The 21,033-nt window shown below is 42.0% G+C and overlaps 1 protein-coding gene across 2 annotated transcripts in view; it reads right to left on the reverse strand.

Annotated features, from left to right (window-relative positions):
- Positions 1-214: 214 nt before the first annotated feature.
- LOC132261579 (transcription factor Sp9-like) overlaps positions 215-21,033 on the reverse strand; it is a 46,411-nt gene continuing 25,592 nt past the window's right edge. Inside the window, exons 2-4 of one of the 2 annotated variants that reach the window (XM_059760455.1) lie at positions 3,419-3,690; positions 2,060-2,780; positions 215-2,005 (exon numbers count right to left, since the gene is read on the reverse strand). In XM_059760455.1, the coding sequence (XP_059616438.1) occupies positions 1,640-2,005; positions 2,060-2,780; positions 3,419-3,690 (1,359 nt within the window). In that variant the 3' untranslated portion in view covers positions 215-1,639. Of the gene's footprint in view, positions 2,781-3,418; positions 3,691-21,033 lie in introns of both variants that reach the window. The other variant, XM_059760454.1, reaches the window with a different exon arrangement.

The following is a 21,033-nucleotide window of genomic DNA, read 5'->3' on the forward strand; positions in this document are numbered from 1 at the left end:
TTCATGACATCTTCGGGGAAGTCGACTTTACGGCAAAATGACCAATTTATAACGTTTTCGTGAGCTTCTCGGACACTTCGAAGTTTCCTTTTCGCACGCTCATTCGCACTCACCTGGCGTCTCCACTGCTGCAGCACCTGCTCTTAAATGATGCAACACCTCTCAAAACACGCCTCACAGCGAAAAGACAGAGAAAAATTTCAGAACTTTGGTCTAGATTTTATTTCTCAATAGATCTTCTGTTCATCTTTTCTTTTTTTTTTACACACAATAATAATTTTTAATTGATAATAGTAGGTTTTTGTTTCTCCTCCATATCGATGAATTTCCAAATTTTACACTGTTTTACACTTCTAGAATTCTGCCTCTTAAGTACATTGTCAATTTGATATTTATATAACAAGTATTCCTTACATTCTCAAATGATATTTCACTTTGATCGCTTTTTAAAAGTGGGGGATATAAATATAATTTAAATTGTAATAAATTATTTACAATAGATTCTATGACATTACATCTCTGTGTCTAAAGATTCACATTGAACCTCGCTTAATTCGTTCTCACATTCGGTTTTACTTGCAGTTTCCTCTGTGATATCAATTGCTCTACATTTGTATAGAAAAAAAAAATCAGAAAAGCTAAGAATAGGAATATGATTTCAAAATAAAAACCTTCTGTGGCATTTCTATTGAAACATGTCTAATTTGCCTTTGCATCGCCTCTTCCAATTAAGTTACATCAACTTCCCCTCCCACACAAATTGAGAGCGATGCTCAAACTGAAGAAACGCATTGCAATGAAAATTCCTTTTCATGTTTTGAAGATTATGTTATCGCTAAAGACATTTTATCAATTTCCATACGTCAAGTAACAATTATATACAAAATATCCCCATATTTTATGAATTTTACTCTAAATACACCTTTTATCCTGTCTCCTGTGCCTATCACTGTCCTCCCGGAGATTTCTCAGTTCACCCGGAAGAAGGGATAGAGATTACAAGGAAACGACAACAGCACGCAAGCTCCAATTACATTTTTAAAGTGAGTAGATTTAGTGTGTTATAAGAGGGACTTTTACAGTAATTTTAGAGACTTGCGTCTCTGCTCTATCAGTGAGATAAGCCATGTTTAAACAATTTGTACCATGAAGTATTTAAAAATTTCTTCTAGTCACTTTCGGGGGAAATATTCTCAAGGCTCATCGCGTGCAACACCGAAATTTTGACATACAAACCAGAGTTCTCAGGCCAAAACACTCAAGACAAATTTCAAGCTTAAGCTTTTCCTCTTCAACGCGCAGTTGACACCAACTGAGAACTCCAATAGGAACTCGCAAAATATCACAAAAAATATATACCCAATAAATTGAAGGAAATTCCGAAAAATACCCAAGCGAAGTGGATTGAGTTGAAAGATTGCAGAGATGTGAGCCGAATGGGCGCTTGAGGATATTTCACGAAGGATTATCAGTATCGTGGCGTGGCTCTAGCGATATATCGTGCATGCCTGCCGGACCCAACCCGGGGGGGTTCTCACTGGGGCCAGAGGAGAGAGGTGGCGGCGGCACCCGGAGCCCCTGGCGGCGGCCACTGCACCAATTGGTGCGTCGCCAGCAGCGCCGGGTGCGCCGCCTCGTCTCAGACGAGGCCCGGCTTCACGTCCAGCGGCGGCGCCAGAGAGCCATGCTCTAGGCCGGGGCTGGGCGTGTGTTGCTGCAGGGCCGGTGCCGGGGAGTGGATTTGGTGCTGCTGGCCAAATGTCTGGGGCGGCGGCGGTTGAGCTTGGTGAGGCGCCAGCTGAGGCGGCTGCTGGTGGTGCAAGTCGCCCTGGCTGTTCTCCTCAGAATCGGAGCAGGACTCCGAGGAGCCCTTCTTGGTCGAGGCACCGCCCGAGCCGCCGTTGTGGGTCTTCACGTGTTTTGCCAGGTGATCGCTGCGCATGAAGCGCTTGTTGCAGATGGGACATGCGAAGCGCTTCTCACCCGTGTGCGTCCGGAGGTGCCTCTGTAATTCATCGGATCTAGTGAATCGTTTCCCACAGAACAACCAATTGCATACAAATGGCCTCTCTCCCGTGTGCCAGCGCAGATGCGCCTTCAGGTGGCTCGTCTTGCCGTACACTTTGCCGCATCCGGGGATGTGGCAGCTATGGATGTTCTTCTTGCGTAGGTGCACGCCGGCGGGCCCCAGGCGTTCCGCCTCCTGGCAATTGGGGCAGTCACATGTGGCGCGGCCAGAGTAGCGCCTCTGCGAACGCGGGGACGGCGCCTGTGGCGCCGCCGGGGCGGCCGGTGACGCGCCCGCGTGGGCCGCCAGACCGAAGCCACCCACCGCCTGGGCAGGCAGCATGCTCTTGTACGTGTCCTGCAGGAGGTGCTGTCCGGAGCCCAGCAAGTGCGCCGTGTTGGACAGCGAGTGCGTGAGAGACGAGTAATCGGAGCCCGTGGTATAGTTTGCCATCGTGGCGTGCATTCCCGCCGCGCTTCCCATATCGAGCCAACCTCCGGCTGCACCGTGCATGTCCCACCAGCCCGAGTTCACGCCGTCCGGCTTGTGCGCCGCCGCCGTAGCCGCGGCTGAGACAGCATTGAAGGGCCAGTCGTACGGATGGCGCGAGTACACAGAACCCAGGGCGGCGCCCTCCACCTTCCCCAGAAATCCCTGGTGCATGTGACTGTGCGAATTGTCCGCCACGGCGGGCGACGTCGTGGCGCCGGGAAAGTACAGATCGCTCCCGTATGATGGCGTCACCGTTGCTGAGCACGACGACACCGAGCGGCTGAAATGAAAAGAAGCCTCGCGTTAGAATCAATCAAGCCGTGCGCGCCTCGTCGGCTCCGTCCTTTCCCACAAAGCGCGCGCGCATATAAAGTAATTAAATTGGAGCCCAATATATTTCTCAAGCGACGAAAATGAGTTAAAATCACCATCATAGTCAAATTATCGACGTTTTTATTTCAATTTATTATCCCTCTATGTCTCTCATTAGATTTCCCTCTCTTTCAATTTGCTGATGAAAAACGCCAATATAAATCACTCTGCGCGGAGAATATTGAAATCATCGAATATTGAAAGTTATGAATAACTAATTTGAATTGATAATCAACTGTGTAATGGTGTTGATTTGCAAAGAGAAGAGGAGAATGACATAATCTCGCGTCTTGATTGGTTTTCAAAGTGTGGATTTTTAAATCAATCGACCAATTTTTTTTAAATTTTCAACACAACACCACTTTTTCCGGACAAAATGCGCCGAACAATGAGATACAAAATGCTTCTGACACACACCACGAAGATGATTGATGAGTGTGGATGATTTATTTGAGCAATAATTACTTTTTATATGGATCCTCAAAGTTATTTGATTAGCATATCGCAAAGTGAAAAGGCTACAAATTCTAGCACGTTCTGAATTACCTGGGAGTGACGTTTCCCATTGCGTTCACAGACGACGCGAGACTTCGTTGTGTCATTGATGAGACATTGCTGGTGGCGGAGACGCCGCTCGAGACACCAGATCCGGGAGAGTGAGGCGCCCCGGAGCCTGCGCCGCCGGTGGGACTCTTCTTCCACGGGTGGAAACCCTTGCCGACGGCAGCGTCCGCGAGCGGGGGCGGAGATTTGCTGGACAGCTTGTTGCACTGCGCCGCCAACATCGCCAGAGGAGTTCCCCTGAGACTAGGATGATCCTGCAACGAGAGGAAACACTGTTGAGTGGCGAAGTTTGCGGAATCTCTGGGGGGTCTTCGCGCCATTCTGCCAATTGCGTGGCGCTCCCCAATGAATTATGCAAAGCAGCCCATCGAGATGACATGCATTCCCTCCTTGTCACTTCACACCGATATGCCCATCACCGACACTCGGCGACACTCGTAAAAGGCAAAAAGAGGCCCCGCCATGAGGCATGACGAGCGCCGGCAGAGCCCCAAAACGCACGATTCTTCACCTTAAATTAATTCATAGATTTGTTTATAGCCGCAACTAATTGGGTGCCGGCAATAATGCGGCGTCCACTCTGCCGCCGCAGCGGGGCACCACTCTTCTCGTTTATCTTGGTGTCTGCGTGTGTTTTTGATGTGGGTTCTTGCGCTCCCTCGCTTCTTCTTTTGTGTCCCGACCAATAACGAGGCTCATTCTTTCAACAATAGCAATCACCCAGGGGGTTACTCAACACTCCATTTTATGCACAAGTAGCTGATATTTGAGCCTCATCATCACGACACGGACACTTCACGTCGTGGGCGCTCACTTTCTCAGGCTGTTTCAAATTGATTTCCTCGCCGATTTTCTTCTTTGAATGAGATGTGAGTTTGAAGAGTTGAATATCCCACCCAAAACGGAAATAATAAGGATTCTCAAAGTACTTAAAAACTATTGCCCTTGTTGAATTTCTTATCTTAATTCCTACTAAATTGAAAATGTTAAACTTTTAACACGTGAATAAGGAAAAGCACGCTTTTGTATTCTCGCTAAAACAGGAACCAGAATGGAAAAAACCACAAGTGAAGAGTTTTATTTAGACAATCGCCATTTCAAGCCTTACATGTGTGACACAGAGTACCATAGACTGTTTAAAACTACTGTAACACATCTTTAACATCTCCCAGTTTGAGTGGGAATTGATCCATACAATTCAACGTGCTGATATTAATAAAACATTAGAAGGATCTCTGCAAGTTCATTCATGAAGCAATTCATCCAATAACAATTAAATGTGAGTGTGAAGTGTCTGGAAACCCATTGGCCCCCTCCGCCCCCCTCTCGAGTGTACTTAGCGGATTTGCCACGAAACGCGGGCAAAATAAACAACCCTGTGGGCTATTTGAGCAGGAGGTTTTATTGTTCAAACTCACGGATGCAATTAAAAACAAAGTTGAGGTTCTTTCGCATGAGCTGAAAAAAGAGGTGCCTCAACCCCAATTAATTAACCATCCTGAGTCATTTACTCGCGCTGCTGTTGAATTCGCAGTCGGCGGAGCTTTTTGGCGACTGAACAGTGGGTGATTTATTTGTGTGGCAGGGAAGTCAATCTTCGGTGGATGAGTTTGGCTGATGGTGAAAAATGTGGCGAGGCAGTTGGCGGGGAGGTTTGAGCGGCAAAAGCTCAAGGAGGCGATTACCGCTGCAAACGGGTGCGGTTCGCTCAGTCAAAATTAATTAAGTGTCTGTCTTGGGCACATGGCACAAAGATTGGTTAGTATGAAAATGTAACTCGAGAGCACAATATATCGCGTCAAATGGAAATGCTATTGCGCATTTTGTTTATTTATTGTACGCATTAATTCTCACAAATCACACTTTTAGCGCAACCGGCTGGACTCTTGAATGATGGTCTTCAAGTATCGCGATTTAATTTTTACTCCTCGGAGCGGCTCCGTGGGAAAATGAATTAGCCGCGAGCTTATTTATTGTAGCACCCAATCTAAGCCACGCAATTTTTAATTAATGCTACAGACGCATCTCTTTTTCAATTCCATGCTCCCGCTTCTGGCCGCTGGGGACGCGGCGGAGGGGCCGCGGATGTGAAGAAGCTGGCGGAGGAAATTAACACTGAAGCGGCCCAATTTATTTTCTCTCACCATAACTCTGCACCGCGGCCCCAAGTTTGGCGCGGGACGCGATGGTTCAGGAGGAAAAAAAGGCCGAGATGATGAGGCGAGAGAAGAAATAAGAAAAGTGCAAGTTGCCGAAAAATTAAAATTGATCACATCATCACAATTGATCTCTTTCCCATTTCTTGTCTTACCCACTCCATGGCTGGTATTATTTTATGGATGACCGTGGAAGGTTGTACGAAATGGACGGTCAAGGTGTTTTGGAGTTACACTTGTGATGTTGAAATAAAGATTTAAAATTTCTCAGCTTTGCCATTTCTTAACGCGTTAAACATGGATGGTTTTCTGTCAATTTTTTTCAGAGAATAATTTTTAAGCACTGTTTCCGGATAAATATAGTTTCAGTAGAAAAGGGTTTAATCAGAATCTGGCAACCCATTCGAACACTGTTAAGGCAAATTCGATCGAATTGCAGTTCCATCCAAAATGCTTAGTGTAGTCCCTTAGAAAGATTCTCGACATCCATTGAAATTTACCTAGACAATGTGCAAAAGCTCATTGAGTTCTTCCCAACAACAAATACCCTCAAACCACCTTGATACTTCTTTTCTCTCACCGACTGCCTTCCTCATTCACCTTCAGTTGACTGGGAGAATAGGAGAAAACAAGACGGACAATCAAAATCCCAAAAAAGACGCGATCTTTTTTGCCAACTTTTTCCTCATCACTTGTGAGAGAGTCTGAGGCACCAGAGATTCTGGGCTGGGGTTAGAAGAGGTGCGGAAGAGCATCTCATCCCATATAAGAATTTTTGTGTTTAATTTACGAAAAAGTCATTAGCCGACGTTTTTAATGGGCTTTCGTCCAAAACCACATAATTGCGCCGCGAAGCGACTTTTTGCTCAGTGCTTCTGCCCGTGATGGAGATGACGATTATTATTTTAATGGGTTAAACGATGCCCTCATCGTCGCTGGGATTGGACTTTTTGTCGCCCCATCAGACGGTCACCCGGGGAAACTCGCGATTTTCAGCACGACATGCGCCAATAAAGGATCATAATTCAGGCTAATTGATCCACCCCCCAGGGTGACCCCGGCTGACTGATTAACTTGATCCTAATTGAGAAACTTCCAGCCTCACTCCCAAGCGCCCGCTGGAGCTCTGTGTGAAGTCGAGTGCTCAAGACGCGGGGAGTCGTTTTTCCTCATCCGGAAGACTTTCCTCCTGCTCAGCGCTGCCCTCCGCCCCCGCCGGGGAAAGGGATGTGGCAGCGACAGCGCTGGCGCTGTGTAAAAGTCACGCCATGTCGTCGATTATGCGGTTCGTCGCCTTCAAACCACCTACAATTCATTAGAGAAGAACAACAAAGAGCACTTCTTGCAGCAATTGGAGTCAGCAAGGCGTTTAAAAGTCATTCTTTCAGCGAATGACGCCAGAAGTCTGGACTCTGGCTGTGAAGAATTTCCCAATTTTCACCACGAAAGTGTTCGGAAAACACAATTTTTTTTGAGTAATCCCTAAACTTTCTCTCTCATTGAGAAATTTAAACAACTTAGAAATCAACAATAATTAAGCACAAATATGCAATAAAGATCTTGACAATTAGGAAAAAATTCAATTTACGTCATAAACAATGCCTCAAAGAATTTAATGGTCAAGGTAATTCCAGGAAACTTTATGCCATTGTTTACTTTTCTCAACACATCTTTCCTCAAAGTTAATACGAATTAATTTCTTCTCATTTAATTTACATGTTTCTTGGCTTTCTATAATACTCTCTAAAAGCAAAAGTATATTATGCTCTTGTAATGTTATTTTCACAATAAATGAACTGTGCCATCATGGAATGAAGCAATTTTTCACCATATCTTTTGCCCCGTGTAAATATCAATTTCAAACTCAGGAACAACTCTCGTTAAAAACTCAAATTATGCGTTAATGGATCTCTTCAAATGTGAAAAACCCCTGAACACTCTTTTTTCCTTCTCCAAGTGTGACTTGGACGAAGAAAAAGGTTGAACAAATGCAATTGCGTATTGACTAATGAATTAATTGCCATTGTGAATTTCCATCAATTAAAGGAATGCGTTTGGAAAATCATGTAAATTGCAAATGCGTATCCGGGTTGAATTTGCAAAGAGCCCTTTTGATAGAGTCCAAACGAGGCGGTAAGAGCGGAATTAATGCAATAATTAGTCTGTGTACATTTCTAAGCACATTATTCAAAATTACCTTAGCATTTTCTTGATTAATTGACACACGTCAGTGAGTTGATTTTCCCCGCTGAGAAATGTATTTTATATGGAAAATTCTCTGATTGAGATATCAAACAGTCTCGCTGTGAGCAATTAGAATTTTTCATGCTGCTTCTTATGCAACGCAGCAGCAAAAAATGGTGACTATTCTAAATAAATGCCAGATTGTCGCTCAAATCAATAATCCTCGTAATTTCACCGCTATTAAATATCAACCCTTTGAAGATGTGATAATTAAACATGTAAAGAAAGGGAAGGTGACAATTTAAATAATTCAAACACTTCCTCAAAGAGAAACGGAATTAGAGGGAAATTATAGAGTTTTCCACCAACTTTTTCACTCATCCTCAACACCAAAAATAATTGAGCTTGTTCTGTCTTTTGAAGACAACTTCAGCAGCAGTTAGAAAATTAGTTCAGAGCGAAAGAATACAACCCTTTCGGTAAAATGCCGTAAAATGGGTGAAAATTGTACGAGAACCAATCAATTGGGGAAAAAGTTTCTCCCTCTAATATGGAGTTATCTTTTGGGGTGTCTCGTGATTAGATGTGACCTGTCGCGAGTTGTTTTAATAACAATATTAATAATAAATTGCCCTGGAGGTGTTCATATGCCTTTTTTCTTAATTACTGGCAAGTGTAATTGCATAAAAGAATTGTTGTGCACTATAATTGCACATTGGAAACATCATAATTAAGATGATTTAATTAAATTAATTGCTGTCTTGCACCTTTTCTATATATTTAAAATATTACAATAGCTATAATATTCATTAGGAGAAAAATTCGACACTAAGTTTTTCCCTCCCAACACTACTATTTTATGCTTTACTCGACTTTTTCACTTATCGCGTCTCAAGAGGCAATTTTCAGCTTCTTCTCTTATTTATAGTGTAAATACATTTAGTGCACGTGAGCGAGATGGCACGATGAAGGGTGTTTCCTCACTCTATGATTGACACTTTGACAGTTTCACCTTTTTTTGGCATCACTCTTCCCATTTCTCCAGAACAATAAGACGATGGTTCTGGCAGGGAAAGCCCAGGCATAAATGCTGGGAACTCGATGGTGGAAAACAATTGCTTTAATACCTTAATAAGTCCATTAGGGAAATTTGTCACCGAATTACCGGACACGCCATTGGATGGACTTTTCCTTTGTGCGACGAAATTGGAGCAAAGAATCATTCTCGATGGACAAATTTCAGTTTTCACCTTCGAGTGCCGAAATTAGCTGAGAATTATATGTCGAAAAGGTCGAAATTGACTGCTCAATGAGCCAAATGGCAAGCATTTAGCCATTTGTGGGGAGGAATTGTTTGCCCAGCGATCGACTGTTGGAACCCCTGCAATTGCATGGACCACAGAGTGCGAGGAGCGGAAACCACAAAAGAAGTTGCGCACTTTATTTCTCTATTAAGACCCTCGGAGATATTTTTTGCCTGGAAATTCACCAAGTAAACACCTAATATGCCCTCGTAGTCGTCGATCGGTAGACAAACAACCGTCAATTCGATGGTCGTTTGACCAAAGTTGCAAATGGCACTTCGGAGGTGGAACACTGTGGGCTGAGGAGAGTTTCGGTGGAAGTGTCTTGAAGGCGAGGAGGCAGAAAAAGAGCAGCGTCTGGTGAGCATTTGGTGGCGGAGTGAAATACAGTTCATGGTGTTGTGAAAACAATGTGGACAAGATAATTGTAGACGGTTTTTCTTTAATGAACAGACAACTTACCAAACCGCAGCCCACAAAGTGTATTACATACATAAATTAATCGGTGAACGGTGGATGGATTGTGTAAAAAGACGAGAATTTTCTACCTTTTTTCTGCCGCGCGCATCTCTTTTCCTCGCGCATCCCATCTCTGTTGCTCTCGTGGCGGCTACAGGGAGTGGATATATGGAAATTGACGTGTTTTATGTTCCTCCAGGAGGTTTTTCTTCCCTTTGAGGTGCTCTCCACCGAAAGGCCAGAAGACGTGGAAGACCACAAGAGAAAAAGGATTGAGATGACAGACAAGTTAAGGCATCTTTTCCAATTGTTGGTCCGCAGAGAGAATTATTGTGCGGGATAGATTGTATTTAAAAAATAAATACAATTGCTCACATGTGCGCGATGGCTGAGAGACAACGAGAGTCCATCGTGCAACAAAAGATTCCGACTCTTTTTCTAATTAACTCCCATGAATGCAACTAATAAATTTTGTAATGGCGAAAAAAGAATAAACGCGCGACGAAAAAAGCACTCCCGCCAGAACAAGCTTCAGCAACAATCCATGACAGATGGACCATGAAGAGATCTGCTCAAATATGCCTTCGAATATTGTCGAGGCAACAAAAGAACATGGAGAATTGATGGTCGGAAAAAAGAAGTTGAGGAGTGCGATGGAGGGAATGAAAGAAATTGGCGCCACCACTTTTGCCTTTTGCCACTTTTTCGCCTTTCACAGGGCCTCAAGTTCATGTAAATTCAAACTGAGACGATGACAATGATTTGATCGCACTCAAACGATAGGGGAGATAATTACACAATGACAAATCAAAAAATGCATGCCTTTTGGCTTCACAACACATCCTTCATTTACGGCAACACCGAAAAGAAGAATGACTTTCACAAGACCAACCCTGGGGCTGCGACATTTCAGAAGAAGAAAAGAGAGATTTTTAATGTGTTTTTTCCCATATCGACGAGTGAGTCAGTGTCAATGTTGCTTCAAGTTAAAAAAAAAACCAACTGTTGATAGTTTTCAGAATTTTCATTTGATAAAATTAAGAAAAGCTTAAAAATTATTCTCATTATTCAATGAACATTGTGGAAAAATCTCGAAGAATTAAATTAAAATCTATTAAAACTGACCAATTATTTCTCACTATTTTTCATTCAATATCAACTTTCATGAACTTGAAAAAACTAAAGCTATAAAAAAGTCTAGTTTACATAGATTTTATGTCGAATTAAGACATGAAAATTTCCTACAGTCGTGTTTTAAATAAATCTCTTTCCCTACTTTTATTTTATAAGAAACAAGTTTCAAATTTTGTAGTTGTAGAACAGATCAAAAGTTTTCCAAAAACACGTAAGACGAGAACTAAGAAAAATCGACTTTTTATAGTCTTACATTCACCCAAAGATATTGGGAAATGTAAAATTGCTAGCATTTTGTCAAGACGCTTACTGAGATTTATTATATTTATTTTATTATCCAATTTATGCCATTTTTCTAAATTCCTGCGGAATTTTTGAACATTGTCAAAAGTAATTCTAACATCATCTTCCCTCGTGTCAATTCTGACCCTCTTTTAGTTTACTCCTTGCATCGGAAATGACTTCATTATTTGTCCATTAGAAGGATCGCATTCTGCGGTCAGCAGAACCGCATTCGCGACAAAAGTCCATCTCGTGCTGTTCGTCAAATTGTCTCAGCACTTTTTTTCCTTCAACTCGTGCGTCTTCCAGGGTGAGCCGGAATACAGCAAACACACACATAGAGTTTTCTGTTGATTTGCACTTTGCATGCAACAATTTTAAGTATTATTTATTTATTGCATTTTATTTCTACACCACACTGACTTTTGTTTCTCGCTCTCGCGCCTCATATCATCCCTGGCAATAATATAATTCGTCTGACGAATAAATGTAGAATGCAAAAATCACACTAATTTCATTTCTTGGAAATTCACAATCGTATACACAGTGTATTTCTGCGCAGACTTTTATTGGGTGAGGCTGGATTTCTCTATTTGTGATCTTTCCCGGATTTTTTTTTGCGTGCGCCTCTCTTGCCCGGAATACTTTTGCCTGTGTTGTGATGAATGAGCTGAGAAGGATTAAAGTTAGAGAGGTCTCTTGATCTTGGGTGCACGAAAAAGTGCTCTAAATGGAGAGAATTCACTTAATTTGACGCACCAAATTGTATTTAGACGATTATCCGCCCTTTTCTCTCTTCTCCCAAACAACACAGATTACGACGAGGGAAGCGCATAGGCTTGAGTATTAGAGGAATCAGTCATTACAATATGTCCTCTCATGTAATCCGCCTGAGTGTCCTCAAAACTTCAATCTCTCCCTGCGTTCAATACGCGGAAAATCTCCTTTTGTTGTCACACAGCAATTGTTGATGCTCTCCAAAGCGACAATAATGTAGAGCAAAAAGTTGCCAAATGCACCTTCATGAAAAGACCACTCTTTGGTCGCCCGTGGCGAGATTGACACAAGCATTGGAGACGCACTGAGGGCTTCAAGGGTGTACAAATTGTCAGGCCAAACACTCTCTTTATCTCCACCTCGAGCAAATTATTAACATTATTCCGTTCACCGCAGGAATTGGGAATCATGGGTGGAGAGGAAAAAGCGCAATCTCGCCCTTTTGTGGACACTTTAGGAGAGCATTTCTGAGCCAGCGGGAGAAAGGACTCAGCGTGACTCCAAATAAAAGTACACCGGGAATGTTCTTTTATTATCAATACACCCTCCTGAGGCGGTCGAGAAAATAAGACATAAAGTGTTGAATAATTTTGAAAATTTTAGGGATTGTTGTTCAGAATGCTGAACACACACACACACATCCCAAGAGTCAAGAATAAAAGCCTTCGAACGTGATTTCTGACGCGCGAATCTCAAAAGTGCAACACCAAAAGGACGAGAAGAAGTTGAAAAGCCACCGAGTACAAGACTTGGATCGCCCCAGGCCAGCATAGTTAGAGGTGGATGTGTTTTAGTTCTTGATTTTCATTGCTCTAAAACTCAGCTGCGGCGGTCATCTGAGTCTTGGTCTCCACCAAATTGCCACTGAACGAGAAATAATTTCAGTAGCTCCGCAGTTATTTGCTTTTCATGCGAATTAACAATTAATTCGATTACAAAGCTACATTTTACTCACTTTTTCCACTGCGCCTCCCAACAACACACCATATGGTGATTTTCTTCGGGCTCTCTTTGCGTTATGTGTGGAATTTTTTCTCACCTCACCTCAGCCATCTAATATCTGGGATTTAATTTAATTTACCCTCCTTTCTTGGGCGCGCGCATATTAAATATTAATTTAAAATTAATAGCGCAAGCTGACCCTAAGATGATTAATTAAAACGCAAATTAAAATGCACAAGTTGTGACAAATTGATGTGAAAATCGTGCATTTACTTTTATTTTGTGTGTTAAACATCATTTTTATGGCAAATAGTCGCTGCGGGGTGCATTGATTATGCCCATGTTCTCTGCCATCCTCCATATTTTCATGCCTCTTTCATCTTCATCGTTGGCTTTTATGCATTGGCTGATTTGCTCAATATTTGAGCTAGACCGCTTCCACTGAAATTTTACAACATTCTTGCATCTCTCATGTATTCATGAAACAAGTGTCAAGATATTCACGATACATGAAAATTTATATAGCTTCCCGGTTGAATTTTATGAATCTGCTGAAGTGATGAATGCTACTGGTTGTCCGCCAAATAATCACGGCACTTTTGCGCATTGTCACGGTTGCCGCACTTCGCATTCTCTGAAGTTGTCTTCAGACATGTTTTGAGCAATTGAGTGCATAATTTCTGAAACTTAAGGATATTTCGCAAGTGATTGTTTTTCCACTAAAACTCACTCTAATTCTTCCCGACGGGTTAAGGATGACTTTGTGACACTTTACAGAGGCGGAAAATTAGTGTACAGTCTTTCCCGACGAAATTTGACTTTGCAGAATCTCTCGAAGCGTTCTCTAAGCGCGATAGTGCCTTGAGATAAATCACTTAAATTTAAGTGGCGAACAAATTGTCATGGAAAATTGGGGTTTATTGTCACTGGAGTGGCGAATAGAATAAATTTGACACAGATTCTCGAGAGAAGAAAAGGTCTCCTCGTAAAAATTTGTGGCACATCAGAGGAGAGGAGATAAAATGTACTTGATAAATAGCCTTATTATATTTTCTTTCACGCCACAAGACTTTTCTATCCAAACAAAACGTGGTGAGATCGCAAACGGCAACCGTGAAAAACTGAATCAGTTTTACGAGGCGTGACGCTCAAGATCAGATACAGATCCATCTGCGGCGCGGCTTCTTCAGCATGACGCCCCGGAAAGTATATCACTTCGCCGAGGAAGAGGGATCGTACGTGGTGACGACAAAGGGACAAAAAAGGTTGCGGTAGAAAACGAGGAATAATTGTCCGGGAAAATGTCGAGAGAGGCAATCCGCTGAGTTACATGCTATTAATTAAATTCGCTAAACATCTACCTATTTTTTCGCATATTTGAGGAGATGGTGTGTGCCACAGTTTGTCAGGCGCGAACATCTTAATCTTTCATCAAAGAAAAGTGTTTTGCTCCTCGATTTTTCCACAACACTCTGGGAAATTTATTTCATTTGCATGTCACATTTAAATGGTGCGTGTCGTGTATTTTGCATTAATATACGTGTCATCCGTCTCCTGCCATTCCCTCTTTTCCTCATGCTTCTGCACAGACCAACAGTGAGACATTTCAAAGCGCTTCTCCCAACTATTCTGACAATGTCTCTGCGCGCGTATCTCGGCAGACAACATTTCAAACACACTTCAAATATCCCACTTCATCCCATGAAGAATCACCATCTCACCATTCATGATTTCGATTTCGGTGTGAATTGATTTGGATGTCAAAGCAAAAGGACCCTCGCTGTCTCTTCTCCCAATCCATTAGAATTGCTAATTCCCCTTGACTTCTCCCAAACACGCTTGGAGTCTTCTTTCCAATACATTTAATATCGAAGCAAATGAAGGAACTGTCGATGAATTGGAAATAGCAACAGAGACAGACCGAAGTAGAGTGTAAAAGAAATCAATTACAATTGTAAAAGATCGTACAAACATTAATAGAAATCACGATTTTGTGAAGTCAGTAAGTTAAGAAATGAATATTTTTTTCTTCTGCGCTGTTGTAAGAATTGATTGATGAAAAAAAACAGGCAGATTACCCACTTTCCCTCGCATGAATGAGTTTCCCCATTCATTGGATTTATTAGATTTTATTTGGCATAATTTCATTTAGGAGAGAAAAATGCGGGGAAAAATAGGAACATTTCTGTGCACATAATTTCAAGGTAAGAGCTTCAGCCAGCGAGTGACTTTGCCTGCACTTCCAACACCACACAATCGGATGTTCTCCTGCAATAATGGCGCAATAGTCTCAGCATCTCTGACAATCTCTTTCCTCCTCAGCAATTTCCTTAAATACCATACGAAACAATCACACCGAAGCTTGTGATCTTTCGCCTCCGGAGGATCAACGTGCAATTTCCTCATTAGAAATCAAATGGCAATAAAATTTAATTCTCCATCTCCACCTCTTAATTGTTATTCTTTGCCGAGATTATCTCGTGAGGATGGCGATAAGATCGTTATGGAAAATTAATTTCCTCAAATCCGACTGCTATTGTTGAACACACGGAGAAACAATGCATTCAGGATTTCCAATGGAAATCGTGGCTAGACTTCATGGAGTAAAAAATATGCTATTTTTTGCAGAAAAGAAATAACTCAATAAATTATTTATGATTGAAGATGGAAAAATAATGAGTCGCATGGTCACAAAAGTATGTGATTTTAATATCTCTCGCATATGAGTTTTTGTTCTTTTCTCAGACTGTTTTTTCATATTCTTTTTCCATGGTGGTTTTTATTACAGTATGATAATCACAAGAGTCTCATATATGGTGTGTTTCCTCCGTTAGTGGTAGAGGAGAAAGAATTAATTAGCATGCAATTTTATTGGCCATTCCAATGAATTACCGCAACATTGTGACAAATGATAAATGCCGCGAGATCGCGAGAAAAGTCAATGGAAGATTGGGAAAAACTACATTGAATATCTCAATTTGCTTTGAAAATTGCACAAGAGGCGATCAAGTAATTCAGTGATTTTGCATTGAAAGAGCAAATTAACACATGAAATCTGAGAATTTTATGGTCACTGGAAAACATGTAATATTATTGAGATTTTATATGTTATAAAATATAATCATTAGTTCAGGTAAAAGCTCACTTTGCAGATACTCTCGCCTCAGGTATCATATTTTACGCGTGAAGAACATTGATTTTAGAGGTTATGTAAATTAATTTACGCGATTTACATAGAAAAGTTACTGGATCACGCGGAGAAAGTCTAGATTGGCTCAAAATTAAACCCTCATCAGCCCTTTGTCGAGATTGTGCAACTGATCTTCAGTAGCTTCTGCAGCTCACGAGACTTTAATTGCAATTGAAAGTCTCTCGTGGAGCAATTTCAAATGCAATTCAGCAATCACTGCTGGATTAAGAGGCATCTTGAGCAAATACAACTCCAACTGCAAGTCTGAGAAGTCTCTGGCGGAGAAAACTGAGGTGCGATTTGGAGATTAAGGCGAGATCATCTTGGGAAGAGGATCACAGGGGCGATTGAGGTTGAGGGAGAGAGATTAACCGATTATCTGCCGATAAATATTACTTGAGCCTCATTGAGGTATTGTGAGTCAGGAGAGAAGGATGAAAAGGTGAATAAAATGCAGTCTAAATAGCCAGACAAAAGCCATCAACTTTGAGGATCCTCTTTTGTGTCCACCTTGAATCTTCTTTTCTTCCACCGGACATTGTTGGCCATCCTCGAGTGTGTGTTTATTTTAGCTGGAGGAGAAGAATGATGCAGAAAAGACCACCATTCACTCCAGTTGACTGGTAATCTCTCTCTCTCTACAAGACACCATGCTGCTTTTGATTCTCAACTCTCAACTCCTTATGTTCCCAAAATTGTGGAGGATGAAAGAGAAATTTACCGAAATTCAGCCGATATTAGCATAATTCCGCCGACACTGAATGGAGACCATCACTAATAGAGAGTTCCATTTAATTGCCCATTGAGGACTGATGAGGTATAAAAATTGATTGGATATTAACGGACATCCCGCAGCTTGTATCACATTGTAAAACCTTCGCTCTGTGCCCATCATTCTGATTATTTTCCAATAATCATAAAAATCAGGAGGCATAATTAATAAGGAAGAAGAGGGTGTCGGTGATGATCATAGAAAGAGCATAAATTCTCAGCAACGACTATTAATAGCAGAAAATCATTACTGTTTCGAGACTTGTGGCACAAACCCCTTCCTAGGCAAGGTTTCCCAACGACACACGGAATTGTTTATGTGTTTCTTCTATTCAACACGAGAAACTAGTTCTTTGGGATTTTAAATTAGGGAAACAGTGCGCTTAAGTGGACATTTGAGAGGCAAACAGATTATAATGAATTTTGTCAAATCTTAGCATTAACATTGTGTCTACTCTAACAACCTTGTTACGCTGGATATTCTGAATATTTCGAAGCACTTGAGAATTGCCGGGAATCGTTCTCCACATGTGCCAACAAACGATAAATAAATTAAGAGGAAATATTTCAAAAATTCAAACAAGATTCTCCCTCGAGGGATTGAAGGGTCTCGAAAGACACACAGAAGCCCAAGTCGATGGAGAGTCAGAAATGCTGAGTGAAGTGAAAAAGTGTCACTTTTATGCGCTTAATTTATCTCGATGGTGTGGAATTTGAAATTTGTCACTCTGGAATTTCACAGGAGTAAAAGGGAAAAGGGGCAAAGCATCGGGGTATTATTTCAAACTTTTCCAGGGGAGGATAATTAATTAAGTGTCAGAGACATAATGTCATGTTTTATTGTGTGTTAACACTAGTTTCACACATTCTCTCCATCCGAAATCACTGTAATTCAACGCTCTTCTGCGCTGTCGATGATGGGATAAATCTCTGCCACGATCCTCATGTGGCTTCCCAAGAAAACTCATGGTGTGTGCGGTTTGAGGCGGGCGGGAAGATCATCTCTCATAATGAGGTGACTTTTGTCGGAATGGTTAAATGAGTTCCAAGATTTTGCGTGTTTCCATCAATAATAGAGCAACGGGCCTCCGATGCTGTACCAGAACATGTGAGACGTATTTCTCTCCTTCGTCACAGCGCATCCCAAACTTCTTGCCATGCCTCTACACACAATCAGCAGTGCCACAAATGGCCAAGGAAGATCTCCTCGGACCACAGCCACTCTTCATTCTCACATGATTGACATTTTGCACATTGTGAGAGACTTCGAGGGAAAAATGACAACAATTATGGTCACGCGATTCTTACAAATTGAAAGAATTTTTCGATTTGGTGCCTTCATCGAGGGACGCTTCTTACTGATCTTTCCTTTTTGGCTTGAAAATGCATCAGTGTCAGGAATGGAGCCTAATCAGCTCTAAACCGCAGCAAAATTGCCTCATTTTCAAGCGGATTCAATTGATTTTTTCCCAGAGATCATGACTCTTTCATCGTCAACATCAATTAATATCCCGTCGTAATGAGTGCAAATTAATCGAATTATAGTCAGCAATTATCAAATGACTCCCATGATATTCATATGCGCTAATCAGAATATGTACAATTGATCTCTGATTGTCGCAAGGGGCAAATCATATAATAATCGCGCGTTCTATGGCAGTTCTTGTCAAATAGAATTCAAGCCTCTCTATGACAAACCTCTTTAGCAAACGTAGTTATTTTCTAGCATTTGAAAACTTGTGTTTCTACAATTGAGTGGGCTTCACATCGCATTCGAATTAATATTAATTCGATTGGACAAACACCTCTAAGCTGTGACCTCGATTAGTCCGAGTGTCACTTGAGTGTCTAGGCAATTGAATGCGACCCGTAGATTCCTTCTCCTGATAGGGACACCAGCTACAAGGATTCCCACCAAGCTTTGTGGCTTTTCCTATTACCCAAGATGAAGTGGCGCTAAGTGGTCTGAACAAAGCCTAAGAAATTTGTCACGACTTATCAAAAATGCTCATTTAGCGTCTGTCCTTCTATTGTTACCCCTCAAAGGGGGCTAAGGAGAGTCAGGACGTGAAATGCCCTAAAGTGCCAATGGGAGAAAATGTGTCACACTATCAATCACTCAATTGCGATCCATCACGAGGGGCTGTAAAAGTTTTAAAAAATCAACTGTCACTTACAGGACTAACTGATGGCTTTTGTATGTGTGTCGCTATATTTGTAATGTTCATGCCCATTGTTGGGATTTGCGATCCGTAGAATTGTCCCGCTGCCGTCGGTCCCATGTCGGTCAACATCTTCCACGACTGCTGGGCCTCCGTTGATGCTGGCCAATTCACTCCAGCACCTCCAGTTCTCAAGTGAATGTTCACCGACAAAAAACTTCACTCTGAGGTAAGGATAAAAAAATCGGGATCCCTCTTCAGTCACACTAAATTGGTCCTATTGCATCGATCGGCAAAAATCAAAGTCCTCAGAGGTCAAATTACGTTCTCCTCCGTGTGCAAAGGCCGAGATTTTTTGCTCTATACGTCTTGGTTTCTTGTACAAAATATATCCTAAAGGACATCAATTGTTGAGGATACTGTCTCGTTGTATTTGTTGCTGTCGAAAACCTTGTTTTGCTGTCTTATAGTCGCTATTCTTTGTAATGAATTTGTGGAAAATGTAACTAAATGGCACTCTACACGTATTATCACAAGATTGCAACAAGAGTTGTGATCCCACTGTCGGGATGCGTCACATCAACACCAAAATCTCAGGTTCAACTGTCAAGGAGTCAATTGGCCGATGGCATGAACTTCGCATGTGCTGTGCCCCCAACTGAGCGCCTTCGTCCTTTCCTCTAAATGCACACTCGGGCCTTGTCCATGAGGGTCCGCTCCACGGCATTCATTGCACCCAGGCTCTGGGATTCGAAGGGAAAATGTCACTAAAACACTACTCCTGGCGGGCAGAGGGAAAAAAGTCGCGCTTCACGTTCTCACCGGCACACGGCTATTCATTCTGGTCCGGGGTATTCTTGTGAACTGACTCTCGTGTGATGTTTCGATGTGTGTTGAGCCGCGACGCTGTGCCTCTCACTCTGCACGCCATGTACAAGTGGAGGAAACCGGCTCCGTACATGGCGTGCTACATTTCAAGAGATCCGAGGGTAAAATGTACACAGAAACGCCCAATCTCCCACTTTTTGCTCAAATATCCGCCCATTGGCGGCGCACCAATCGAGCTCGGGACAAACTTTTCTTTGCCCAACACAACACAACAGCACATCTACGCATCCACACACACGCCACACATTTGCAGTGGTGTTTGCGGGCGAGGACATCGGTGTGTGCACACACCAGCAACCCCCCGGGTGGGGTCAAGGGGTGGGATTTTTCCATGGACACCCCGACCGGATCCACGAGACGCAATTGTCGCCCCCTCTGCGCCAAAGTGAATCCCAATCAATGGGATACACTCCATTTTCCCGGCTGCGGCTCCAATTCATGCAAATTCCCAAGCCGGACAGAGAAAAACTACCCACACGAAATTGATTGATTGTGGGGGATCATGCGCAAAATTGCTGTGGAAAAAACCTCCATTCAGCCCTCAGTTCACGTCCGCAGCAAAACCAATAGTTTTCGGGCAGATAATCTAGAAGTGTTTATGAATTTCTGTGAGATGCACAAAATTTAGAGTGCCGTTGAAATTCACGTTTTTCGCAATCTTCCAAAGAGATTACTTTTTAAAAATTTATCTCAAAACTTAAATTTTACTCGTTATATTCCTTAATGACGGAATAGTCAATATAACTATTTGGTAACTTTGCGACCTTAATGTCCGCGAGAAAACTTAGGCTAAGAAGTTACTTTAAAGAATGGGTTGAAATATTAAATATCGAACTTTTCAGACTATTATAAAGTTCCGGAAAGTAATCATAATTTCATATAAAATGTATTTACAATCTTTAAACGACTTTTCAATATGTATATCAATTGCTGTTTGCCATACATCATGAAATCAGTATTAATTTCAATTTATATCGCCATATCTGACCGTGTTTTGCGAAGCAGATGGTTTGATAGCTTTCGAGACTTGAGGTCAAATTCATAGTCAAAATCCATATCAATGAATTTTTTATTGGCCACATTAAGGGGCTGTCGTGAAGGGGAGCTCGTGCGAAGGGGCCTGCAATGCTCAGAAATGCTGAAAGAATTTTATATTTCAAGCTGTCATCGAATTAAAAATGGCTGAGGCAATTAATTCGTTACTGATGTGTGACTTGGGATGGGAAATGTTGACGAGGGAAGCGAAAATTTCAACTGTGGATAGAGTTAAAACGCACTGCAACCTGCAATTAAGTGTCTATTCCACCACAACTGTGCCATTCCGCCGAGGAATGATGATAATTAATAG

The sequence above is a fragment of the Phlebotomus argentipes genome, unplaced genomic scaffold (genome assembly GCF_947086385.1).
Source record: "Phlebotomus argentipes unplaced genomic scaffold, Phlebotomus argentipes genome assembly contig_15, whole genome shotgun sequence".
NCBI lineage: Eukaryota > Metazoa > Arthropoda > Insecta > Diptera > Psychodidae > Phlebotomus > Phlebotomus argentipes.